Raw genomic sequence first — 21,498 nt, 5'->3', positions numbered from 1 at the left:
ATTAACTTTTTAGGTATCACTGCTGTGAAGCATAGTCCTCTCACAGTATAATTCATCCACATACAAAAACCCTTAGCTGAAGGTTCAGTGGTGCTCTAGACTTGATTTCATTATCTATTCTGAATAGTCTACCACTGACAAGATGGCATGGTCTATAGCTCAGATGCTTCTGCTATCCAAATCAGTGTACTCATACATTAAAACTGCTATTGCAAACATATGTGAGCTAGTAGGGACAACAGGGGCATTGGCTAAACTTCCAGCCCATGCAAGAGTCAACTTTTCAAGTAAGAGGAAAAAACACTTAGGTCTACATACTTCTGTCCCACGGTCTCAATTGGCTTGTTTATTTTACTGTCTTCCTGTTTCAGCCTTGGAAGACAACTTATGTATCATGTGAGCATCATGATTGTTTATACCATTTCTGCTGCATCTCTTAGCATTCACATAGATTTGCTACCTAAAATATTCCCTTCCACGAAGTCAGGAAATTATGCTGATTTTTTAGACTGCCATACCATCACATACACCATGACAGAACTCAGGCTGGCTTACGTTTTTTCTACGGCAGCATTTTAATCTAGATCAGGAAAGAGATTTTGATGCAAAGCTATTATCATACATCGCATTTACACTTACTGTACATCACAAAGCACTCCTAAAGTACAAACTGGTTTCCTTCTAGACAAAATGCCAGGAGTTATGTTCCTGGAGCACATCTAATGCTTTGCAGTTGTTAATGGGAGTTCATTCCACACAAACAGGTAAGACCTATCTCAAAATGACCCCTGAAATGCAGAGAACATGAATGGTACTCAACACCAACTCTCTTGCTCTACAAGACTGCTTGTATTGTACCACAACACTCACTAACACAAGCCTTGCCTTTGTAAGTATCTTGTTAAAACCTAGAGTATCGATAGTCCTTCACAAAACTTATGCTAGGCTAACTGAGGGTAAAACCAGGGTGGTAGATTAAACTAAATGGTGACAGCAGTTCCTGACTACAGCTGCTGACTCGTCTCCCCCGGAAAGTTAAAGGCTTTGCAGCAGGGATGTTGCATGCAAATACAGATCTTCTGAATTCTCCTGGTTTACAACATATCACCTTAAAATAAACCACAACTAACAGATTAATTTTACAGACTGGACTACAAATTGTGTTATTCAACCTGTGTCAACAAGGTGTTCAAACAGCATGTAAACTGAAACCAATGCTCTGCTTGTGGAAAAGCTCTTTCAGTGAGGAAGGATATCACAGCTTAAAGTACAACTCATCAACAGCCAAACTAATCACATCAGCTGGGATTAACCTCCCTTGAATTTAAACAGCCTCAAAGCAGATACCTACACCTGAGCTAATTACCTAAGTTACCTTTGCAGTTACATAGACAAATAAGCATCTACAGAGGCAGATAGCTTTAGCTACACACCTTTAATTGAGATGAATTGTGTGTCGGAAATTCTCATTTCCTTTGACTAGTAACAAAGGAGACCATCTCAGATGCAGACATCTACATCAGACAATAAAAACTTGTTAAGATGAATCCCACCATTTACATTGTGTGAGTGTTAAGTCAAAAGAGTAAATTCTCACCCAAGGCTAGACCAGCATAAGTGAGTCCACTAACTATACCAACAGGTATTGCAACAGAACTGAGAAGCCCAGAAGCTCAAATAATTACCATTTAAAAAAAAAAAAGTAACGTTTTAATTGGAGAGATTTTCATGGATATAGGAAAATGGGGGAAAAAAATCATATAGAATGGGACTGTATGGAAAGAAAAAGAGAGCTAAAATTTAAGCTTAGTAAAGATGGAAAAGTAAGTACAGTGGGCACCACTGAAAGTAAACATTTACCATGGCATAGTATAAATACCTCATTGCTGTATACATTCTAAATATAGGGAGAGAGTAGTAAAGTAAATACCACAGTACAGTATGGGTATTTATTTATTTTTTGATAGAAGATAGAATTCACTGTATTCTTTAAGACTAATGAGAAGGGGAAAAAAAAAAAGGAAAGATGAAACATTGATTAAGAAATATCATGAGCAAATAAACCAGAAATACACTTAAGAACTAGAAATCAGCTGCATGGTACCAGCACAGAATAACAAAAAGCTACATCTGAAAATGACTTCAGGAGACTGATCTTGACTGCTCTTCCACTGAGCCAGAGTCAAATATATGTATATTATCTACTTTTATTACTAAAAGTAATAATAGTAGTTTCAGAATAATTTTTATTGTATTTTTCTTCTGGAGTTTTATGACTGTAAGAGTAAAGATAATCTTCTTGGTATCCAACATAAACCTCCTTCCCTGCAATGCTAGCTGATTTAAAAAAAAAAAATCACTTTCCTGTAACAACCTTTATTTAGTTCCCAGATTAAACAAACTCAGCTGCTTCACTCCCTCAGTCCTCATCATAAATCACACGTGAGTTTATAATCAGTCCCATTAATGTCTTTCTTTCACTCTGGAGTGACTAGACCATTCCTAAAAAAAATGACCAAAAGTGGGCACCACACCTCAGACAAGGTCTCACCAGTTTCACACAAAGAAGTCACCTTCTTTCACATATTCTTGCTTCATATTATTTTGTAACTAAGAGCAATTCATGCATCTATTTACTGTAGTGTTACCTCTACATATTACTCTTTGTATTCCACCTGTTCCATTTCCTACTTACTCTATATCTTGCAGTTAAATTTACTGCACTTTGTCATGTTGATTCTAGGCCATTACCACTGCTTATCAAGTTCTTACAATTTGATTGTGCTCTCTACACCAATTCCAACGCGTGCCCTGATTAACGTATTCTTTGCTCATCCAAGTCATAACCTACGTGCTTAACAGAAAGAGGATAGGCTTAATGCTTTTGATCCTCCGCCAGTTCAACAGTGAGTTTCTGTCACTTTCAACTCATTAAAATCTCAGGTGGAGGGTGTTAAAACCTTTCCAGAGTCAAAAATATGACACCTACTACTTCCCCGAGTACACTATGCTAGTTAATTACTGGGTCAAAAAAGTGAAATAGATTGGTTTGATATGATCTTTTCTTGGCAGACATTGACAGTTCTTTGGCTTCACTTTCAGTTAAGTTTAGGTGAGGCATTTTCATCCATACTTAGGCTTCTGAGGGAAGTCTGTAGAAACTAATGACTTTTCAACACATCTGAAAAGTCACTTACTAGCACACAACTGAAATGCTTACCTTCAGTCATTTGAGTTTGAAAATACCAAACTCCATGCTAGCTTGCAGCCATTTAGTTAGTACACAGAGTGAGCACAAAAGCTCAAGAGTATTGACAATTCTCCTTGAAAATACAAAAACAACCATTCTAACAAGTTCCCCTAAACACAAGGAAAGGGAAAAGTAAATTAAACTTTCCACTAGAAGGAAAGGCATCCATTTTCTGTTAGAGGAAGACAGTATCTAGAAATGAAATGTAAGAACCTGACATGCTACTATGTGGTAGACTGGAGTTTATAGAGCTTTAAACTGGGCAGAGATCCCTGAATAGACCTTGAGGTTTCAGCTACTCTTCTGGAAAAGAGTAAAAAGCAGGAAAACTGCGGCTTTTGCCTGGAAACAGGAAAGCAGTATGAGGCCAAAAATATTGTTCCTGAACGCTGAATAAATTACACTAATATTTAGAAGTATCTCTCTATTACAGTTTCATGTGTTTGAGCTTTTTGTGTTCAAAAAGTAAAAACCAGGAATAGGAATGCGCAGACATGACTAATCACATTTAATTCTGTGTGTACTCTAAGTGTGTTAAAAAAACCTTGCTGGAATATTCAGGTTTCCAAGGTGTTCTGACACAGTACATTTACTTGGCTACTTTTTAAATGCAGTGCATAAAGACTTTCTATTAGAAGATGACTAAAAATCATCTATTCACTTCTATATTATGACATGAATGAAAGAGAAGCAATAGCGATGTGCAAACTGATCTTGACTTCTGCATTTTGTCCATTGTCAACATATGAATTACATACATTCATTACAAGTAGTATTCATAAATATGTATAGCTAATTATAAATTGACCACAGCACAGCTCCTTACCTCAAATCCTAGTACTCATTACCACTATAAACTAGCTGTAACTGATTGCTTTCATGCAGCAGTTTTAGTGATGCTACAGAATTTCCTGGACTTTGAGCAAAAGTTAGCTGCAGTATGTCAAATATGTCACAATTAATGTTGGCTTTTAAAAGGTGACCACCATGATTTGACATTAGTAGAGCAGAAGTGAATTGAACTTACTGTCAGAGATCACACAGTGATCATATATGACTTGGCCCCACCGTTAGAAATGTTTAAATAAAATCTAAAAGAAGGGAGTTGGAAAATGTCTTATAGAAAGAGTACCTAGCCATTCAGAAAGCCAACATGGAATTCACCTATACTGCAATATGTATTAGGCATCATTCTTTCTTGAAACCTAGTCAAAATTCTGGATTTAATGCTATCTTACTTCATAAAAAAGCCATCATAATAAAGTAAAAGTTGTCCAGACACAAGATAGTCTTCTTAATGAATCATGCTTTTCTATTATAGTCACTCTAGTTCATGTCAAATCTAAGGTTGACAACTATTTTAATAGATAATGTGTTAAATTCATATCTAGCTTTTCAATAACATAAGAAATAATATCTTCTTATCTTCTTTTTTCCCAATTAAAAAATCTTAAGTTAAAGCAGATGCCCAGACAGAGGTCATGAAGATGACAGGGCTACGTGGAGTTACCTTCATAATCTCATTGATTCTTTCTGTGTTCAGTCTAGACTTTATATTTAAGCTCTGATTCTGTTACTGCTGATTAATATATAATAATCTTTTCGATCAAGGAGGTGAAGAAGTTCTCTAACAGCAAAATAAAGGATGAACAGTATCTATTCTATGTTGCTAATTATTTTTATTATGGGAAGGTTCCTATAAACTTTGAGACAGTAAGCCTTTCTGGTACTTTCCACTTTCAGTTTCTTTACTTGGAGTTGCTTAGTTGTTGTTGGCATTACATCAATAAAATTTATAGCATGGACTTACCCGCTTGCTTTCTTGGCCACTTCACATTGCACAATCCTTTGCTAAAATTGCCAGAGAGAATAAAACGGTAAGTCAATGTCACTGTGCTCTTTGATGCAGTGTCAGTAGGCTCTGAGCATAGGCAAAGAAGCTGAAGCACTTCTAACAACCTTTGAAGTGGAGGAGGAAAGTAGAAAACCAGAGTGAAAGCAGACAGGTTCACACTGAAAAGGGCTGCTCTGTTTTTGGCACCCAAAGTGTCTCCGGCCACTTACGGGATTCCACAAACCAATGTTTTCTGCTCAAGAGGAATAGGAATTGTTTTTAACCAAGCATCCCTGCAGGGTTTTTGGCAAAATGGACAAGACAAACTAGACAGAGACACATAAGAGTTTCACCAGAAATGCCCAGGAATTTTAACAGGGTACTATCATTAAGCAAATAAAAATTCATCAAAATCTGTATGTTCACTACAAGGCCTCTAGGTTTCCTAATGCTATTTCAATTCTCCATGTGCTGAAGCACCGAGACTGACTCCAGAGCAAATTTCAGTCCTGTAGTTAAGTATGTTATAGACAGGAAATGTCATCTGAGAGCTGATAGATACATGCAGAGAAACTGCTAAATCCAGACTTATGCAGATCATGATTTAAATGCAGCATAAGATAGCTGAAATTCCAATCCCTATTGAAACAGGGATTGAAATCAGCCACTATGATATGAATGATATTTAACTAATACCCACACAAGAGTTCTATGGGCCAGTGTGTTCATATGATCGATGACATCTCTAGCATGTATTGGCAGGATCTTGCTAAAAGACGACTAAAAAATAATGAAATAAGAAAAAAATTCCTTGCTTGATGTTCTCCAATTACAGTAATTACAAAATTAAACGTGTGGCTAGGTGCCAAGAAATGCCAGGTTGAAATACAGTGCCTACCAATCTGGAAACCTAAACATTTTTCAGTACAGCAAAGGCATACGCATGAAATGAGGATTTTGCATGAGCTATTCAACTTTTTCATTTGTTTGGGAAAATATGTATATTCATATGAAATTAAGGACTGAGCACCAAAAGAATGGTTTAAAATAGAATGTATCATAAATTCATTAATCAAAAGTGCTTTTATAAATTTTACTCTTGGTGGGTCCTAGTTTGCAGAGTACAGCTGATCAAAATAAAAGGAACAAACAACTTACCTTATCCAACCAATGATGACTATTTTTAAAGTGTTGACCATAACCGTGGAAAAAAAAAAAAAATGCAGTTTTCATGAATGTGTTTAAATTTATTAAAGGCATAATCTCACCACTGAAATTGCCAAAAAAAATAAAAAATAAAGGTTTTGTAAATTTAGACCATGATATACAAATACTACTTACAAAAGTGTAGTTAGAAAGACCAAGTGGTCAGGAAATTATATAATGACAGTGTCTAAAATAAGTATTTCAAGTTTTGTTAACACTTTACAAATCAGTAATAATTTATTAACAATGAAATAAAACTTAGTCTGATTAAGGTAGAATAAGGCCTTCCATGTCGACACAGTTTGAAAGGACAAACAATACTGATTTCCTAATTTGGTAACATTCTCTTCCATATTTATTTAAGGGTGGGACTGATAGCAGGAGAGTGCAGAATACTGTCTAAAAATCAATTTACCAAATAAGGATTTTAACCACAGAAAAAATGTACTGCCTTATATATTCCAAGATTATTGGCGAGTGTACAACAGATCATGACATTTCCCTTTTTTGTCTTAAAGGGCAGGTCTTTGCCAAGGGAGGCCAGGAAGTAGCAGACAGCCCAAGCACAGTACAGGAATTGGCAGGGACACCAGATCAGCCTCCAAGCAGAAGAGCATCAATAGCACACTGCTCTGGTCAGACTGATGACTGCCATCAGCAGTTTGCTTCAGTTCTCAGTGCTAGTACAAACATCTTTTCCATTGTTACCCAAGAGGCTGAAGTGAAGGCCATGCTGGGTCAATGGCCTGGGATGGGAAATGTTGAAAGCATGGTATAATTTTGCTCGCATGCCTTGGAACATCATCAGGGAAATGTCATCCCTCTCTGCTCCCTTTGAAGTGCTGTTAATCCTTGTGCACACCATGAAGAAAAATGTTCCTTATTCCTTTCTTTACTAGGGAGCACTTGTTAACTGCACAGAGCAGGATAAACATCAATACAGCATGGACCTGCCATACATTTTCATAACAAGCTGATCATCATAACCTCAAGAATTTTTATTCCCATTGAAGTTGTAATGTTGACAATTCAAAAACTCTCAGCATTGAAGGAAGAGTTCTAGGAAAGAATGATCTAACATGCAATCATAAGCTCATATAAGGCCACTGCAGAGGAGCTAACTGAACTTGTTGGACTGCTGTTGGCTACAGAGGAGCTTACGCAGATTCTCACACCAAAGTATTTCTATACAGAGAAAGAGACAGAAGGTGAATTGGAGCACCCACAGACTTATGCAGAAGCAGCATTAAATGACATTGATAACATTATCAAGTCACCAGGACTGGTGATATCATTCAAGAATTTGGAAGAACTTGATTATGAAACTGCTGAATTACTGTGTGGCACACAACCTCTTTTTTAAAATGGTCTCAGTACCATGCTAACAAAAGCCATTACATGGGTGTCAGTATTTTAAAAGGCTTCCAATGGATCCTGAGAAACTGCAGACTAGAAACTGGGATGATTTGATAGAACAAGTTATATAAAAAAAAGTTATATAAAAAAAGATAAATATATGAATAATGTGAATTCCTTTCAAATCTATTAGACTTCTTTGAAGGTGTCAACAGGAAGTAAAAAAAAGGGGATAAGTATAGTTAAGCTTTTTTTTTTTTTTATAAAGTTCCTCACTAAGTTCTTTTAAAAAAAATGCTATCATGAAATGAAGAATGCAATAAAAAGACAGAAAACAAATTGAAGAATAAGCAATCGCTTTGTAAAATTCTGAAAGATGTATCCTTGTTCCTCTGCCATATACATTTTCCATTACAGCCCAAGACAATGAAATGCAAGATGGTATTAACTACTTATGGTAGTTAAAAAAAGGGGGAGAGGGGAAAATAAAAGATCGAGATGATCACTAAGTGACTGGAAGTATTAGTGATTAGAATCATTAATACTAGGTGATAGGAAGACAAAATAGTAGATAACACTCAATGTCAATGCATGTGAAACAATGAGGACAGGAGAGTCATCTGTACATACATGTCATCACATGTATGTAATATAATATAGTAAATAACATATTTGGAATAGCATGTTGAAAAGATCTTGGAACCATCACAAATAGCACTATGAAAGTGATACCTTTAGCTTAGCCAAGGTCATAAAGCAAAGGAATGTTAGAAATTAATAAGCAAATAAAGAAGAAAAAGAAAAACATACAACTATATCAATCTGCAGTGTGCCTTAACTACTAACAGTCTGTGTTGTGTTCAAATTAAAATAGTAGAACCATAGCAGATAGAGAAGCAAAACAAAATGAAACAGATTTTTCAAATGGAACGGTTTTCAAGAGAAGTAGATATGAGATGTGACCACTGAGGATATGTTAAAAGGCTACTAATTTTGCATTATTTCTCACAATGAAGGAAAAAAAAGTATCAAATAAAAGGACAGGTTTAAAGGAAAAAAGTACTTGTTCATGTAGTATAGTGCATAGTTTATGGAGCTGTGCAATTTGATATCAGAGACACAAAGAATACAAACGGACTCAAAAGCATTTAGATTCATAGAAGAAAATCCCTTCTGGGACTATTGGAAACCAAAAGTGCAGATTTAGAAAAGTCCCTAAGCTGCTGTTTGCTGGAAATTGAAAGCTTTCACTGCATAAGTTTTCCTGCTTGCATGCTCTATTCTTATCCTTTTACCCTAGGAATCTGTTACTGCTCACCACCAGAGCCATGATACTTGGGAAGATGAACTTTTCATCCAGTAAGTTCAGCCAGACAACCATGGGAACGTTCTGTTCATTACACACATCCACTGTGAAATCTACTGCACTTAGTAACTTTAGGTCTCTGAATTATGATAATCTCATGCTCTTTTCCTTTTTCAAGGCAAAAGGGGAGAGTTTACAGCCGTACAGAAAAAAATCAGTAATTCAACGTTTTCTTTAAAAGAATCAAGATCTAATATGCTGCAGACTGTCCTCAACTACAAGGGAAGGCACTGGCATGCCCAACGACTACAGAAGTCTATACTAGAGTATCATCACATAGATATTATTTCGTATCACATATCTCTACCACCAAAGCTAAATCAAAACTGCAGAGTGCTGTATGACACAGAATATCATGTTATGGTTTATTCTTTTCAGTCTCTAGGCTGTATTCAGTGAGTAGATGATACATTGTACAGAAGTATGTTAGAAAGTATAGGATGTAAAAAGGTTTTTTTCCTCTACACAGCTTAAACTAAAATGTGGTGTTAGCCCTGCAGTTCTCTCAAAGAGATGGCCAGACTTTGCAAGCAAAGCATATGACCAGTAGGTTCTACTCAAAGTGTGGCTCTTCAACCCTCTCAATCCTTAGTGCTATACACTCCCACCCTCTTCTTTTATCAGTACTTGTACTCATCTGATTCAGCCATATAGGGAGCAAGTTCCATAACTCACATTGGCAGAAAATTAACACCACAGGGAAGAAAGGAAAAAAAAAGTTTTCCGATTCTTTACGTAGTTGAATCAACCTCATCATCAACTCAGATACGTTACCAGTGGCAGGAGTGGGACTGAGTCATTTTCAGCCAGAGTTGCCTGCTAGGTTAGCTTAGTTGCAACATACAAACAGTACAAGGAGAACACACAGCTCCCACCTACTTTTTCCACAGCTCCAAGCACACTGGAAGATTTTAAACTATATGGGAGACTTGTAGAGAGATAAGATTCAGGCATAGTGCCTGAACCTTGATCACCTCCACTCAGATTCATAAGACTGCTAAAATTTCCACAAGCAGAGCTAGCTCTGTTTACAAGGAGAGGTTGTATGAGTACAAAGGGCTACTTATAATAATGCGGCTGTGCCCATAGCAGGATTTTTTTTTTTCCAGGATATATACTAATAAAGCATCCCAAAAGTAGACAAAAGTGTTTCATCTGTACTTATCTAGCTTACTAAACAGAGGGAAAAAATTTAGAGGGTTTTTTTTCTTTATTCTGGGACACTGGGACTTGACTTCATAAGATCTGATGTATCCTAATCAAACTGAAAAAAAAAGAAGTCATACAGGTATACTTTTTTTTTTTTAAATAAAAAAATAAAGATACCAAATAATGTCCATCCTTTATTAAAAAAAAAAAAGAAAGAAAGAAAGAAAAGTGCAGCTAAGTACAGTTTTAATTTCATCAATACTTGCCTGTTTGGTTTTTCTGTCATCCACAAAACTGACTTAGAGGTCATAGAACCTTGTAAAAATCAGACCTAAGAGAAATCTACTATGATAACGACCAGACATTAGCTTTTCCAGGTAATTTTTTTTTTAATTGAATGCACAAAACAGATCAGGCTTCCTCAATGAACTTTCACTTATTGCTGCTTCTTTGTTATTCAGTCTTTGACTTCGCACCCTGTTTATAATTTTGTACTTGAAATTTTGAGTTATTAAACAATAAAACAGCCCTGATTCCTTTATGACATCTAATGTAGAAAAGAAGGCAGACAACCATGCAATCACAAACTGGATCATGAAGTATATGTACAAACAACCATTCTGTTCAAGCAGCAGAGCTGTAGTGTCTTCAGCCATCCTCATGGTTCACAATGCTGGCTTCCTCCAGGAACAAACCCCCTTCCCACTCCCTCCCATCCTTAGTCTTTATAAGTGGTCTCTTACCAAATATGTGTGCCCTAAAAATCCCTCCACAAACTCCTACTCCCAATTTTTCTCTGCCCCAACAGTCCCAGTTCTTCCCCAGCTACAACTGTTCAAACTCTCCATGCTACCGACTCCTCAACATCTCCTTGAGGAGATTCTCAGCCTCCTTCCAGGTTCTTCTCATAGCTTGAGCAGCATGTTCTTAGCCCCTGAACACATCTCCATCCCTTTGGCCAGCCAGTCACAGACCTTTTTTCTTCACAAATCCCAAATTCCTGCCTATCATAATCACAGATTGCCTCGGAAACTGTGCCTACAATTGACTCCCACTCTCCTGAAAGTGGCTGCCCTGTTCTTCTGCTGTTTCCCCATTCCTTCTCCCTTTCTCCACAAGAATATCTCTACATTAAAGTCAGGTAATGTTTTCTCTTTACTTTTACTCTGGGTCAGGGGTCATTGGGGAGCATGGAAAGAAAAAGCTTGCTTCAGATACAGTCCTAACACAAAATTTAGGACAAACTGTATGCAGTGCAGAAGGAATCTTTCAAGAATACAGCCACTAATAAATAAATAAAATCTAACTCCAATGATGAAAATCCACATTCTTCTTTTCAAGATATATATATATATATATCAGTTAAATATAGAATGGCATTAGGAATGGAAAAAGATGCTTAACTAAAAAATAAAAATAAATCAAAGCTACCCTTTTTTATAATCTCAGGAACTATTTTAACATGGGAAAACAGTACAGTCTTCCCTATTCTCATTTTACAAAGAGGCTGGAGAGCTTTTTTGTAAGTTAACCAGAAACAAATCAACCTGTGTTTTTGGGAACAAAAATATAACCCACATTATAGAAAGGTCTGAGAGTCACAACAAAAAATAAAGTTTAAGGATATGTGTAGACAAATGTAACTGAAAGTGTTAAAGGGTTTTAAGATATTATCCTTCCTTTCTTTGGAGATAATATGTAGTAACTTTTCACCTAATATAATAATATTCATAAAGGTAAACTCTAGTTAAACTACCTTTATTGATGATTTAAGCAAGCACGTTTTTTCCAGGACATATACATGCTCACATCTCCAAGCTGAGAGACGTTCCTCCAAGCTGGGAAAGACATTTAAATCTTGAAGTGTGTTAATATGATCCCCTGTCATGATCTTACAACACAAAGTGCTAGGAAACCTTATTAAAAACCTTGCCTATAGTCACACTATTTTCTTATGCATGGAGAGATAAACAAATACACGCCGTGGACATATGAAGATTTGAGTTTTTCCTGCAGAAACAAGAAAAGATGCCCATCCTTGTCAGAACTCTGAACTTCTTAAAAGCTCTAATGACCTGTTCTGATCTAATTAGCAAGGAGAGATATAGTTATTCTTAAACCATAGCATAAAATTAAAGTTCAAAAATGTGGGAGATTTAAGTCTACAAATAACAAAACAAAACAGAGGTTTCTTAAAGGAAAAACACACAAATAGAAATTATGTATTACATTATTAATCTATGAAATAAGGAACATACGGAACTCCAGTCTAGTAGTACATGTCAACTCAAATAGAAGATTTTCTTGTTTATAGGAGCCTCTTTTTGCTCAGAAACTCCATCCTAGAAGCATGGGAGAGAATCCATGTTATTTTGAAGCTTCATAGTTCAGTACTTTTCTCAGATGGCAACTTCATAGGTCATAATCAACTATTTTGAATAAAGCAATTTTGGAAATTGGTCCCTTATGCTGAGGAATTGATAGTTAAATTCAGGAGAGCTAGGATAGTTTAAACCCACTGATATCAGTAGAATATGACAGGATCCACAAACAACCATTTTTCTTACAGTTCACCCCTGTACAATAAACAAATAAAACAAAAAACGAACAAGCACTTCATAGGTGCAATGAAGCAAGCTAAGACTGAAAGTATGTTGCTTTATAAAACGACAGTAACTATTCTATGAACATTTCTTTCTGCATGTCACTATCAGTTTTTCCTTACCATATATTCCATATTGGAAGCTGGTGGATACACCTGACCCCGTAATTTATTATGAAGATCCAAGATACTTTGCATATCACTGTCTGTGATAGCCCTTTTCCCTCTCTGCTTGGCGATCCACCACTCACCATCTTCATCCATGTACTTTTCCAAAAGTTCCTCTAAGAGCGTGGCATTGGGAAGAACCATTGCAGAAATTGCTTGAGCTATGAATAGTAAGGCAGTTACTCTGAGCCATTCCTGTACTACATACTTCATGATGAATGATCTTGGAATGCTCAGGAGTTAGCTCCACGACAAAGTCTTTCTTCCAGGTCTGTTGGCTGCAAATGCAGAAGACAGAGAGTAACGTAATTTGGAGGTTGAAGCACTGGCCTGTATGAATTTATTAAGCAACAAAAGTCAAACTGTAGTTTGTATAGAGTTTGCCACTCTTGTTTTAAAGGAAGAAACCAGAACTCTATATGTCATTTACAGTTATCAGTACACACTGCTGTTTGCTTAGATAACTTATCTTCTAGCATATGGACTTCAGTTTGTTCAAGCGCTTCTGTATACCACACTGGCATTCACATTTCAATGTCTGCATACAAAAAAGTATGCTTTTTCTATTTACTTAAAAGAACCTAGACTTCAATGAAGATTAGACAGTAGATAAGCAGCCATCCAGTATTGGAATTTATAAACAAAAAAGCTAAAAGGCTTGCATTCCATGCCAAAATGCAAAATGAAAACACAATTAAGTTGACATAAAATATCCCCTCTTGGTGCATTCCAAAATACAACTGTGATTACAGCTTTTATTTTATGATTCCAAAGTACCTAATATAACTAGAGTCATTCAACTCTGCCAAGGAAATGTGGGGGGCGCTGGGGTTATTCTATTCACCAAACAAAGAAAAAGCGCGGACAACTCTTTGGAGAAAAAAAAAAAAAAAGAAGCAGCACTACAACCGAGAACGCAATATGCCAGCGCCGCCTGTTACGCGACCGAGCGATTCGGGCCGGAAAGCCACGGTGCCTTCCTCACTTTGGGTGGCAAAAAAAAAAAATATATATATATATATATATATAAATAAAAGCGAGAATTCCGCTGGGCAGAAAACAAAAAGAGGGGAGGGGGCAGCGCGGGGCTCTCCTTCCCCGCCGCCGCCGCCCCGGCCCTGCACCCCCGGGGTGGGTGCTGCGGGAGCCCCCGGGCGCCCCCCGCCACCGCCGCCCTTACCCCTCCGGCGGTGGCCGCCTCCTCGCTCCGCCGGGCCCGCGTCGGAGCCAGGGAGCCGGCTGGGGACCGCTCGGGCACGGCTGGGGACCGCTCGGTGCCACTGAGCGCCCTCACGCCTCACTCCCCCTCCACCGGCCTCCCCCAGGAGCTCCGCGACGCTTCCTCCCGGCTCCCGGCCCGCCGGGCATTTATCGCGGGCGGCGTTGACGCGCGGCGGCCACCCCTCCCCGGCACCCCGCGGGGCGGGCCGCGCTCCGCGCCCCGGGCTCCGCGCCCGCCCCCGGCTCCCGCACCCGCAGCCGGCCTCACCTGGGCGGCCGGGAGCTCTGCCTCCCGCCAGGAGCTGGCCTCCGTCCCGCCAAAGCTGTCTCCCAGAAAAGGTCGAGAGGGGCCCCCCCGGCCCCTGCCGTCTCCATCCGTCGGCGGCTGGCGAGAGGATGCTGAGCCTCTTCGCTCCTGCTGAAGTAGGGCAAGGAGGAAAAGCTGGATGCTCACACGAGCTCGGATTGTGTGAATGTGGCAGGAGGTTTCGGGGCAGAAATTCTGCTGCAGCCTCAGACCAACTGCGTGAGGCATCTCTTTATGAAGTAGAACTCAAAAGCTTGTAACCACTCATTTCTGTTTCCACCAAGGCTAGGCATCAGAGGTGTATTTTTGCATTGTATTTATCAAAGTCTTACATCCTAATTTATTTTTTATTTTTTATTTTTTTAGCTAGCTACTAGGGACAATGTTTCATTTATTTAGTATAATCTGTTGCATTTTGCTAACAGTGGGATTGATCAGCTTCCAGTCTTCACAGGGCTGCTGTACCAGCTTATGAAAGTTTTCTGTATTTTCATTTTCAGCAATTGAGAGGCTGAGGTTAAAATTCATCAGAATCCAGCTGGCTTCAGACCGTCTCTATAAATGATTCCAAAATTCATGGGCCCAAGAGAAACAATGCTGTGCAAGTAACGCAGTGCTTCTCACTGTACTCTTTATTTCTCAGTTTTAGTTATAATTTCCACTAAAACTTTGAATGTAACCTGTGTTGCAAGGTGCTATAAATACAACAATACACAATATTGTTATGCTCTATATTGGTTGCTCTTTATGACTCTTTTTTTAATGTTGAGGTGCACATCACCAGAGTATCAGGAGCTAAACTTTTTCAAAGCTAGCAAAGCTGCCCAAGGTAAAATGCCACCACACAGCTGAATACACAATGGTTTTTGAGGGTTTATGCACGAGGATGCCTTAATATTGCTGCCTGGTTGAGGGAAGGGATTATCCCACTCTTCTCTGAGCTGGTGAGGCCTCACCTCGAGCACTGTGTGCAGTTTTGGGTGATGCAGCATAAGAAGATAGTAAAACTATCAGAGAGTGTCCAAAGTAAGGCAATGAAGATGGTGAGGGGTCTAGGGGCAAGACGTATGAGGAGCAGCTGAGGTCCCTTGGTTTGCTCAGCCCAGAGCAGAGGAGACTGAAGGGGGGCCTCCTGGTGGCCTGCGGCTTCCTCACGAGGGGAGCAGGGGGGCAGGCGCTGAGCTCTGCTCTCTGGGGACAGCGACAGGACCCGAGGGAACGGCATGGAGCTGGGACAGGGGAGGGTCAGGCTGGGGGTTAGGGAAAGGTTCTGCACCAAGAGGGTGGTTGGCACGGGGACAGGCTCCCTAGGGCCGCGGTCACAGCAGCGAGCCTGTCAGAGTTCAAGAAGTGTTTGGACAATGTTCTCAGAAATTTTGTTTGATTTTAGGATTTTTTTTTTGTGGACCTAGGAGTTGGACTTGATAATCTTTGTGAGTCCCATCCAATTCAAGATATTCTATGATTCTGTGAACATCTGTCATTTTTGGTACAGAAGAACGAGCCTTATTACAGTCTGTTCATCAAAAAAAAAAAAAAATTTTGAAAGATGATGGAAACCAGAAATTAAAAGAACTTGATAAAGTCTACAAAACAGTTCTGGATTTCTGTAATATTTAACATCTTATTTGTCTTCTTTGTTGTAGTTACTTAGATCTCTGGAGGCCAAGACATAGCCTCTATACCATTGCGGCACAATTTCACTATCAACATTTAATAAAGAATATGTACCCTATTACGCTGTTTATTCTTTGTACCAGTACAAGTGCTATTTCATTAGAAAGCAGCAGAAAAAGTTTACGTTTGTATCTGATTGTGGTTACATATTATCACATCCAAGAAACTGAATTAAATATATATATATATATCTAAGGGAATGAGGATATTTATGGGGTTCCCATCAATTGCTGGGAAGTGCAGTAGTTGCCCCTGTATGTCAACACTGGACACCTGCTGAACCTGTTATAGAATATACCTCAAACATCATCTTCTGTCTTTTATTCTGATTATTCATAACACTTTTTAGAAAGCATGTGATCATATTTGTTCCTTGTCAGACTGAGGATCTTATCATTATATCATAATGCAGGTTTTAGAATGAATTAAATAAGTACTAATTCAAAAAAGAAATACGTCTCATTTAAACTGATTTTTTTGGGGGGATCAGTTAATTTATTAGTCAGTGAATAAACCCTTTACATTCTGTGATTATGACCTTTATATTTAGTTTATGGCAGTATGGTTTGTGACCACATTAAAATGTTGTGACTTTGGCAAATGAGATTTTAACCTATCCACTAATTTTGTGTATATGCAAATAATAAATGTGATTGCCTAAATCTGTTGTCTTAATCCACTTGGGGGAGACCATTTTCTCCATTTGCATTATTCTGGATTGGTTTAAACCTCTTAACACTGAGGGTATAGCTACCATCCATAATTTAAAATTGTTATAATAAACAGTTGGGCACCATTACATCTCCTGAAATGAAAACTAACCATCCTCCCTGCCCAAAGGCACATGCAGACAGGGTATATGCAGACTGATTGAGTAACTGTTTCCTGAATAGATGCACCAGAAACATTAAAAAAAATAAAAATAAATAAAAATAAAAATAAAAGAAAGAAATCAATAAGGAGGCACTATGTACATGCTGGATTAGCACTGAGAATATGGTACTGAGAAAATCCTAGAAGGGATGATTTGTAGCATAAACTTTGGCTAAAATGCTTTCAGTTTTGAGGGGAAGAGTATCTTCTGATGTTTGAGCCTTTCTGGGTTTGAGGAGACAGAATTCCAGCAGTCACTGTAAATAAACAAAGGACTGAATGAAAGATATTTTACTTCATCATCAATTTGTTTTCCTAATAGAAATAACAGACAGGACCCCCAAATGTGTTTAATTAGGTTAAGGAAGAGTGACAACAACAATTAAGAAGGACAGTGAGAAAGACTCTACTACATATAAGCATATATTTAGCAAATCTGCTAAATTATAAGAGCTAGACTTTTAATTAAAAACAGAAGGAAGAAACAAAAGCCAGACCATCTTTCTGTTGCTTTTAAACATCTTTACTCAATAATATACCTTTGATTTTCTACTTGATATAAAAAAAAAAAAAAAAAAAAAAAGCTGGCTAATCCTGTGGTAAATTGCTCCAGACTTCCACAAAAGCGGCTAAGCGGGAGACTTCAGGAGACATGCCTGTAAGGTCAGAGACCCATTTTCAAATTTCAGTCTCTGATGTGGAGCAGGTTCTTGAATGCTCCCTTGCTGGGGTATGCCCACCATAATCCTGCGTGGTCTGATAGGATTTTGTTTTTTGTGGCTCTGTTTCCTTTGCAATTAAATATAGGTAGAGATAGAAATATACATATATTCATCTGTAAGTTGGTGGTTAAAATGGAGACAGTGTGCTCAGACCCTTAAGCTTTTGTCCAAAATGCCCCTACAGTTTTTCGATTTTCTGTGTGGTCAGGTGTCCTGATTTTGACTAGGATAGAGTTAATTTTCCTCCCAGTAGCTGGTATGGTGCTGTGTTTTGGATTTAGGATGAGAATAATGTTGACAACATGCCGATGTTATAAATGTTGCAGAGCAGTGCTTACACAGACGCAAGGACTTTTCAGCTTCTCACACCGCCCTGCCAGCGAGGGGGCTAGGGGTGCACAAAGAGCGGGGAGGGGGCTGAAACAGGACAGCTGACCCAGACTGGCCAAAGAAACAATAGAACTGGGAGGGCTGGCTGGGTGCAGGGACTTCCACTGCTGGGAGATGGGCATCAGTCAGTGGGTGGTACACAATTGCATTGTGCTTTGTTTGTTTTGCAAACTTTATTATTTTTTTTCCTACTTGCCTTTTTCATCCTATTAAACAGTCTTTATCTCAACCCGCAAGTTTTACCTTTTTTCCGATTCTCTCTCCCATCCAAATGGGTGAGAGTAAGAAAATGGCTGTGTGGTGCTTAGCTGTCTGATGGGTTAAACCACAACATCAGGTTTTAAAAACTGCCACAAAAGGCTTCTGGCAAGGACAATGAAAGAAGTAAAGAGAGGATGGGTGGCAGTATTTGTGCCATTCTCTGTGTGCTGGGAAACCTTTATCCAGAACAAAATTATTCTAATGTTGCAATATCTTTTGATAGCTGCTTTCCTTCAGCTGAAAATAAAATGTCTTGGTCACATCCATTGTTGAGGACCTTATGAACTGTTTTATTCTCAAAGACCAGAGTTAAATTGGTAATTCAGAGGCACAACTCAAAAAAAAAAAAAAAAAAAGGACATAGCTTTCCTATGGCTGGATTTACCAGGTAGAAAGATGTATAAAGATCCCATATAATCTAGCATATCAGAAACCACAGAAGTGCCTGGGCACTTTCCATGCACCAGGTAACATTGTAAAACATTTCCTTTTATTGACAAGCATTACTATGCATTCTCTAGTACAGTTTGTGCAACGTTCTGTTCGGTAGTTCACCAGCAGAATTCACAAAGATTATGGTTTCCCATTGTCTCTCAGAGAAGTTTGAAAAATATTTAAAAGATCAGCAATAAACAAAGATACTCATAGCACGTCACTGTTAGTGGCCTTTGGGAAAGAGCCATATCTGTTATCATGTATTATCCATTACTATGATGGAGAGCAAAAATTGGCAAGAAAATAAAAAAATAAAAAAACCTGCATAGTCTTCATCAGCTATTTCATATAAGTGACTAAAAAGAAATGACAGTTGTCTGTGAGAGTAAATGGACTAGTCAAATCTAAACTGGATTTTAAGTTATATGAAAGTCACAGAATGATTTTAAGAACAACTATTTGAACATAACTTTTTATAGTTAGGTTGTGAATAGGTAGCATGAAGATTTTACTTTTACGCTACTAGTTTTAAATGTTTCATTTTAAAATTTGGATGCAATGTTTGCATGAAAGTCGTTATCATAGAATCATAGAATTGCTTGGGTTGGAAGGGACCTCAAAGATCACCTAGTTCCAACCCCCCTGCCATGCGCAGGGACGCCACCCACTAGATTGGATTGCTCGGGGCTTCATCTAACCTGGTCTTGAACACCTCCAGGGATGGGGCATCCACAACATCTGGGCAACCTGTTCCAGTGCCTCACCACCCTCTGAGTGAAGAATTTCCTCCTAACCTCTAATCTAAATCTCCCCTCTTTTAGTTTAAAATCATCCCCCCTTGTTCTGTCCTTGTCTGACTGAGCAAAGAGCTGCTCTCCGTCTTTTTTATAAGTCCACTTTAAGTACTGAAAGGTTGCAATGAGTTCTCCCTGGAGCCTTCTCTTCTGTAGGCTGAACAGGCCCAGCTCTCTCAGCCTTTCTTCGTAGGAGAGGTGTTCCAGCCCCCTGATAAACTTTGTGGCCCTCCTCAGGACCTATTCTAACACATCCACATCCTTCTTGTGGGGTCCCCAGACCTGGATGCAGCACTCCAAGTGGGGCCTCACATGGGCAGAGCAGAGGGGAACAATCACCTCCCTTGCCCTGCTGGCCACTCCTCTGTTGATGCAGCCCAGGATGCAGTTGGCCTTTTGGGCTGCAAGCGTGCACTGCCAGCTCACGTCGAACTTTCATCCACCAGAACCCCTAAGTCCTTCTCTGCATGGCTACTCTCAATAAGTTCTTCTCCCAGTCTGTACTCATGTTCAGGATTGCCCTGGCCCAGGTGCAGCACCTTGCAATTTGATTTGTTGAACCTCATTAGGTTCACATGGCCCAGTTCTTAAGCTTGTCCAGGTCCATTATTGCCTATTCACAGTGGTTGGAAGCAATTATTTCTTCTTAGGGGAGCTTCTACTTTGTATCTAATTGAGATTAAGAACAGTTTATTTTTTGTTTTATTTTGTCCAAGATCAACAATAAACAAAAGGTATCAGTAATTAACATTCTGTAACTAAGAAGAAATCTAAGAAAGTTTTCAGTCAATGGAGAAATCACAGAATCACGGACTGGTTGAGGTTGGAAGGGCCTCTGCAGGCCATCTGGTCCAATCACCTGCTCAAGCAGGGCCACCTAGAGCTGGTCATCCTGGACCATGTCCAGGCAGTTTTAGAAGATCTCCGAGGAGGGAAACTCCACAACCTCTTTGGGCAGCCTATGCCTGTGTTCCATCAATCACACAGTAAAGTGCTTCTTGATGCCAGAGCTACAGGTCACTGGGGAGCTGGGGTAAGTGGAAGGCAAGCTATCATTAAGAAAACAAATATTAATAATATTTTTAAAAGGTCATGATTTAAATTTCTTTAATAATACATATTAGAAGAAAGAAACAAGAAATTGTTCTGATTTCAGAACTTTTGTTTATTACAAAACTAGTTAATTTACTCCCCCCTTGGCTGTTAAGGATCAAAAAGTAATTTGTTTACCAAACAGAAAAACTCCTGAAATGAAGAACAATTGCACTCTTGCAGAAATAGTGTCTTACTATTTAGATATTAACCGATATACTTCTGTTTTCAATATGATTGTTCATTTAATAATAAAAAAAAAAAAAGATAAATACACACTCCCTTTTCTTTTACACAGTACACAGAAGATAATCAGTCAGCATCTGAAACAGCAGATTTCAATTTCCACCCCTCTCTAAAACTATTTGTATCTGATTGTACTTGATTAATTCTGCCAAAGTGTACTTTACAGTGTGTCAGGATGGCATTCGCTCTGTCACTTCTGTTTCACAAAATAATCAAGTATGCGTGGAGCCAGGAAAATGTGTAGTAATGCTTTTGTAACCCAGTGATGAGGGCACTTTTGGTAAAAGAAACCACACTGAAAACCAATATTTGCATTTAATGTATTTGAAATAAAAACTAATTGGGGCAGGTATATGATATCTTGTGGATTTAGTCTCCTGTTTCTGCTCAGTCTCAAGCAGTGTTTCTCTCTCTCTGTTTGTTTGTTTGTTTTGCTAAGGGGGTTATAAGCTTGCTGTTCTTTCCTGCCTTAACAGATATACCCAGAGAGCTCCAACAAATTCAGGCCTTCAGGATAGTTTTTGCAGTTCTGTCTCAGAAACATTCTGT

At 38.6% G+C, this 21,498-nt stretch overlaps 1 protein-coding gene across 2 annotated transcripts in view; it reads right to left on the bottom strand.

Annotated features, from left to right (window-relative positions):
- The window catches only part of CRISPLD1 (cysteine rich secretory protein LCCL domain containing 1), a 48,845-nt gene extending 34,512 nt beyond the window's left edge, over positions 1-14,333 (bottom strand). The window contains exons 1-2 of one of the 2 annotated variants that reach the window (XM_048077040.2): positions 14,112-14,333; positions 12,887-13,209 (exon numbers count right to left, since the gene is read on the bottom strand). In XM_048077040.2, the coding sequence (XP_047932997.1) occupies positions 12,887-13,144 (258 nt within the window). In that variant the 5' untranslated portion in view covers positions 13,145-13,209; positions 14,112-14,333. Of the gene's footprint in view, positions 1-12,886; positions 13,210-14,111 lie in introns of those variants that run through there. The other variant, XM_013172439.3, reaches the window with a different exon arrangement.
- Between the last annotated feature and the right edge of the window lie 7,165 nt (positions 14,334-21,498).

This window comes from Anser cygnoides, chromosome 2 (genome assembly GCF_040182565.1).
Source record: "Anser cygnoides isolate HZ-2024a breed goose chromosome 2, Taihu_goose_T2T_genome, whole genome shotgun sequence".
Lineage (NCBI taxonomy): Eukaryota > Metazoa > Chordata > Aves > Anseriformes > Anatidae > Anser > Anser cygnoides.
Note: the sequence above shows the minus strand (reverse complement) of the source record. Positions and strands in the feature narration are given on the sequence as shown.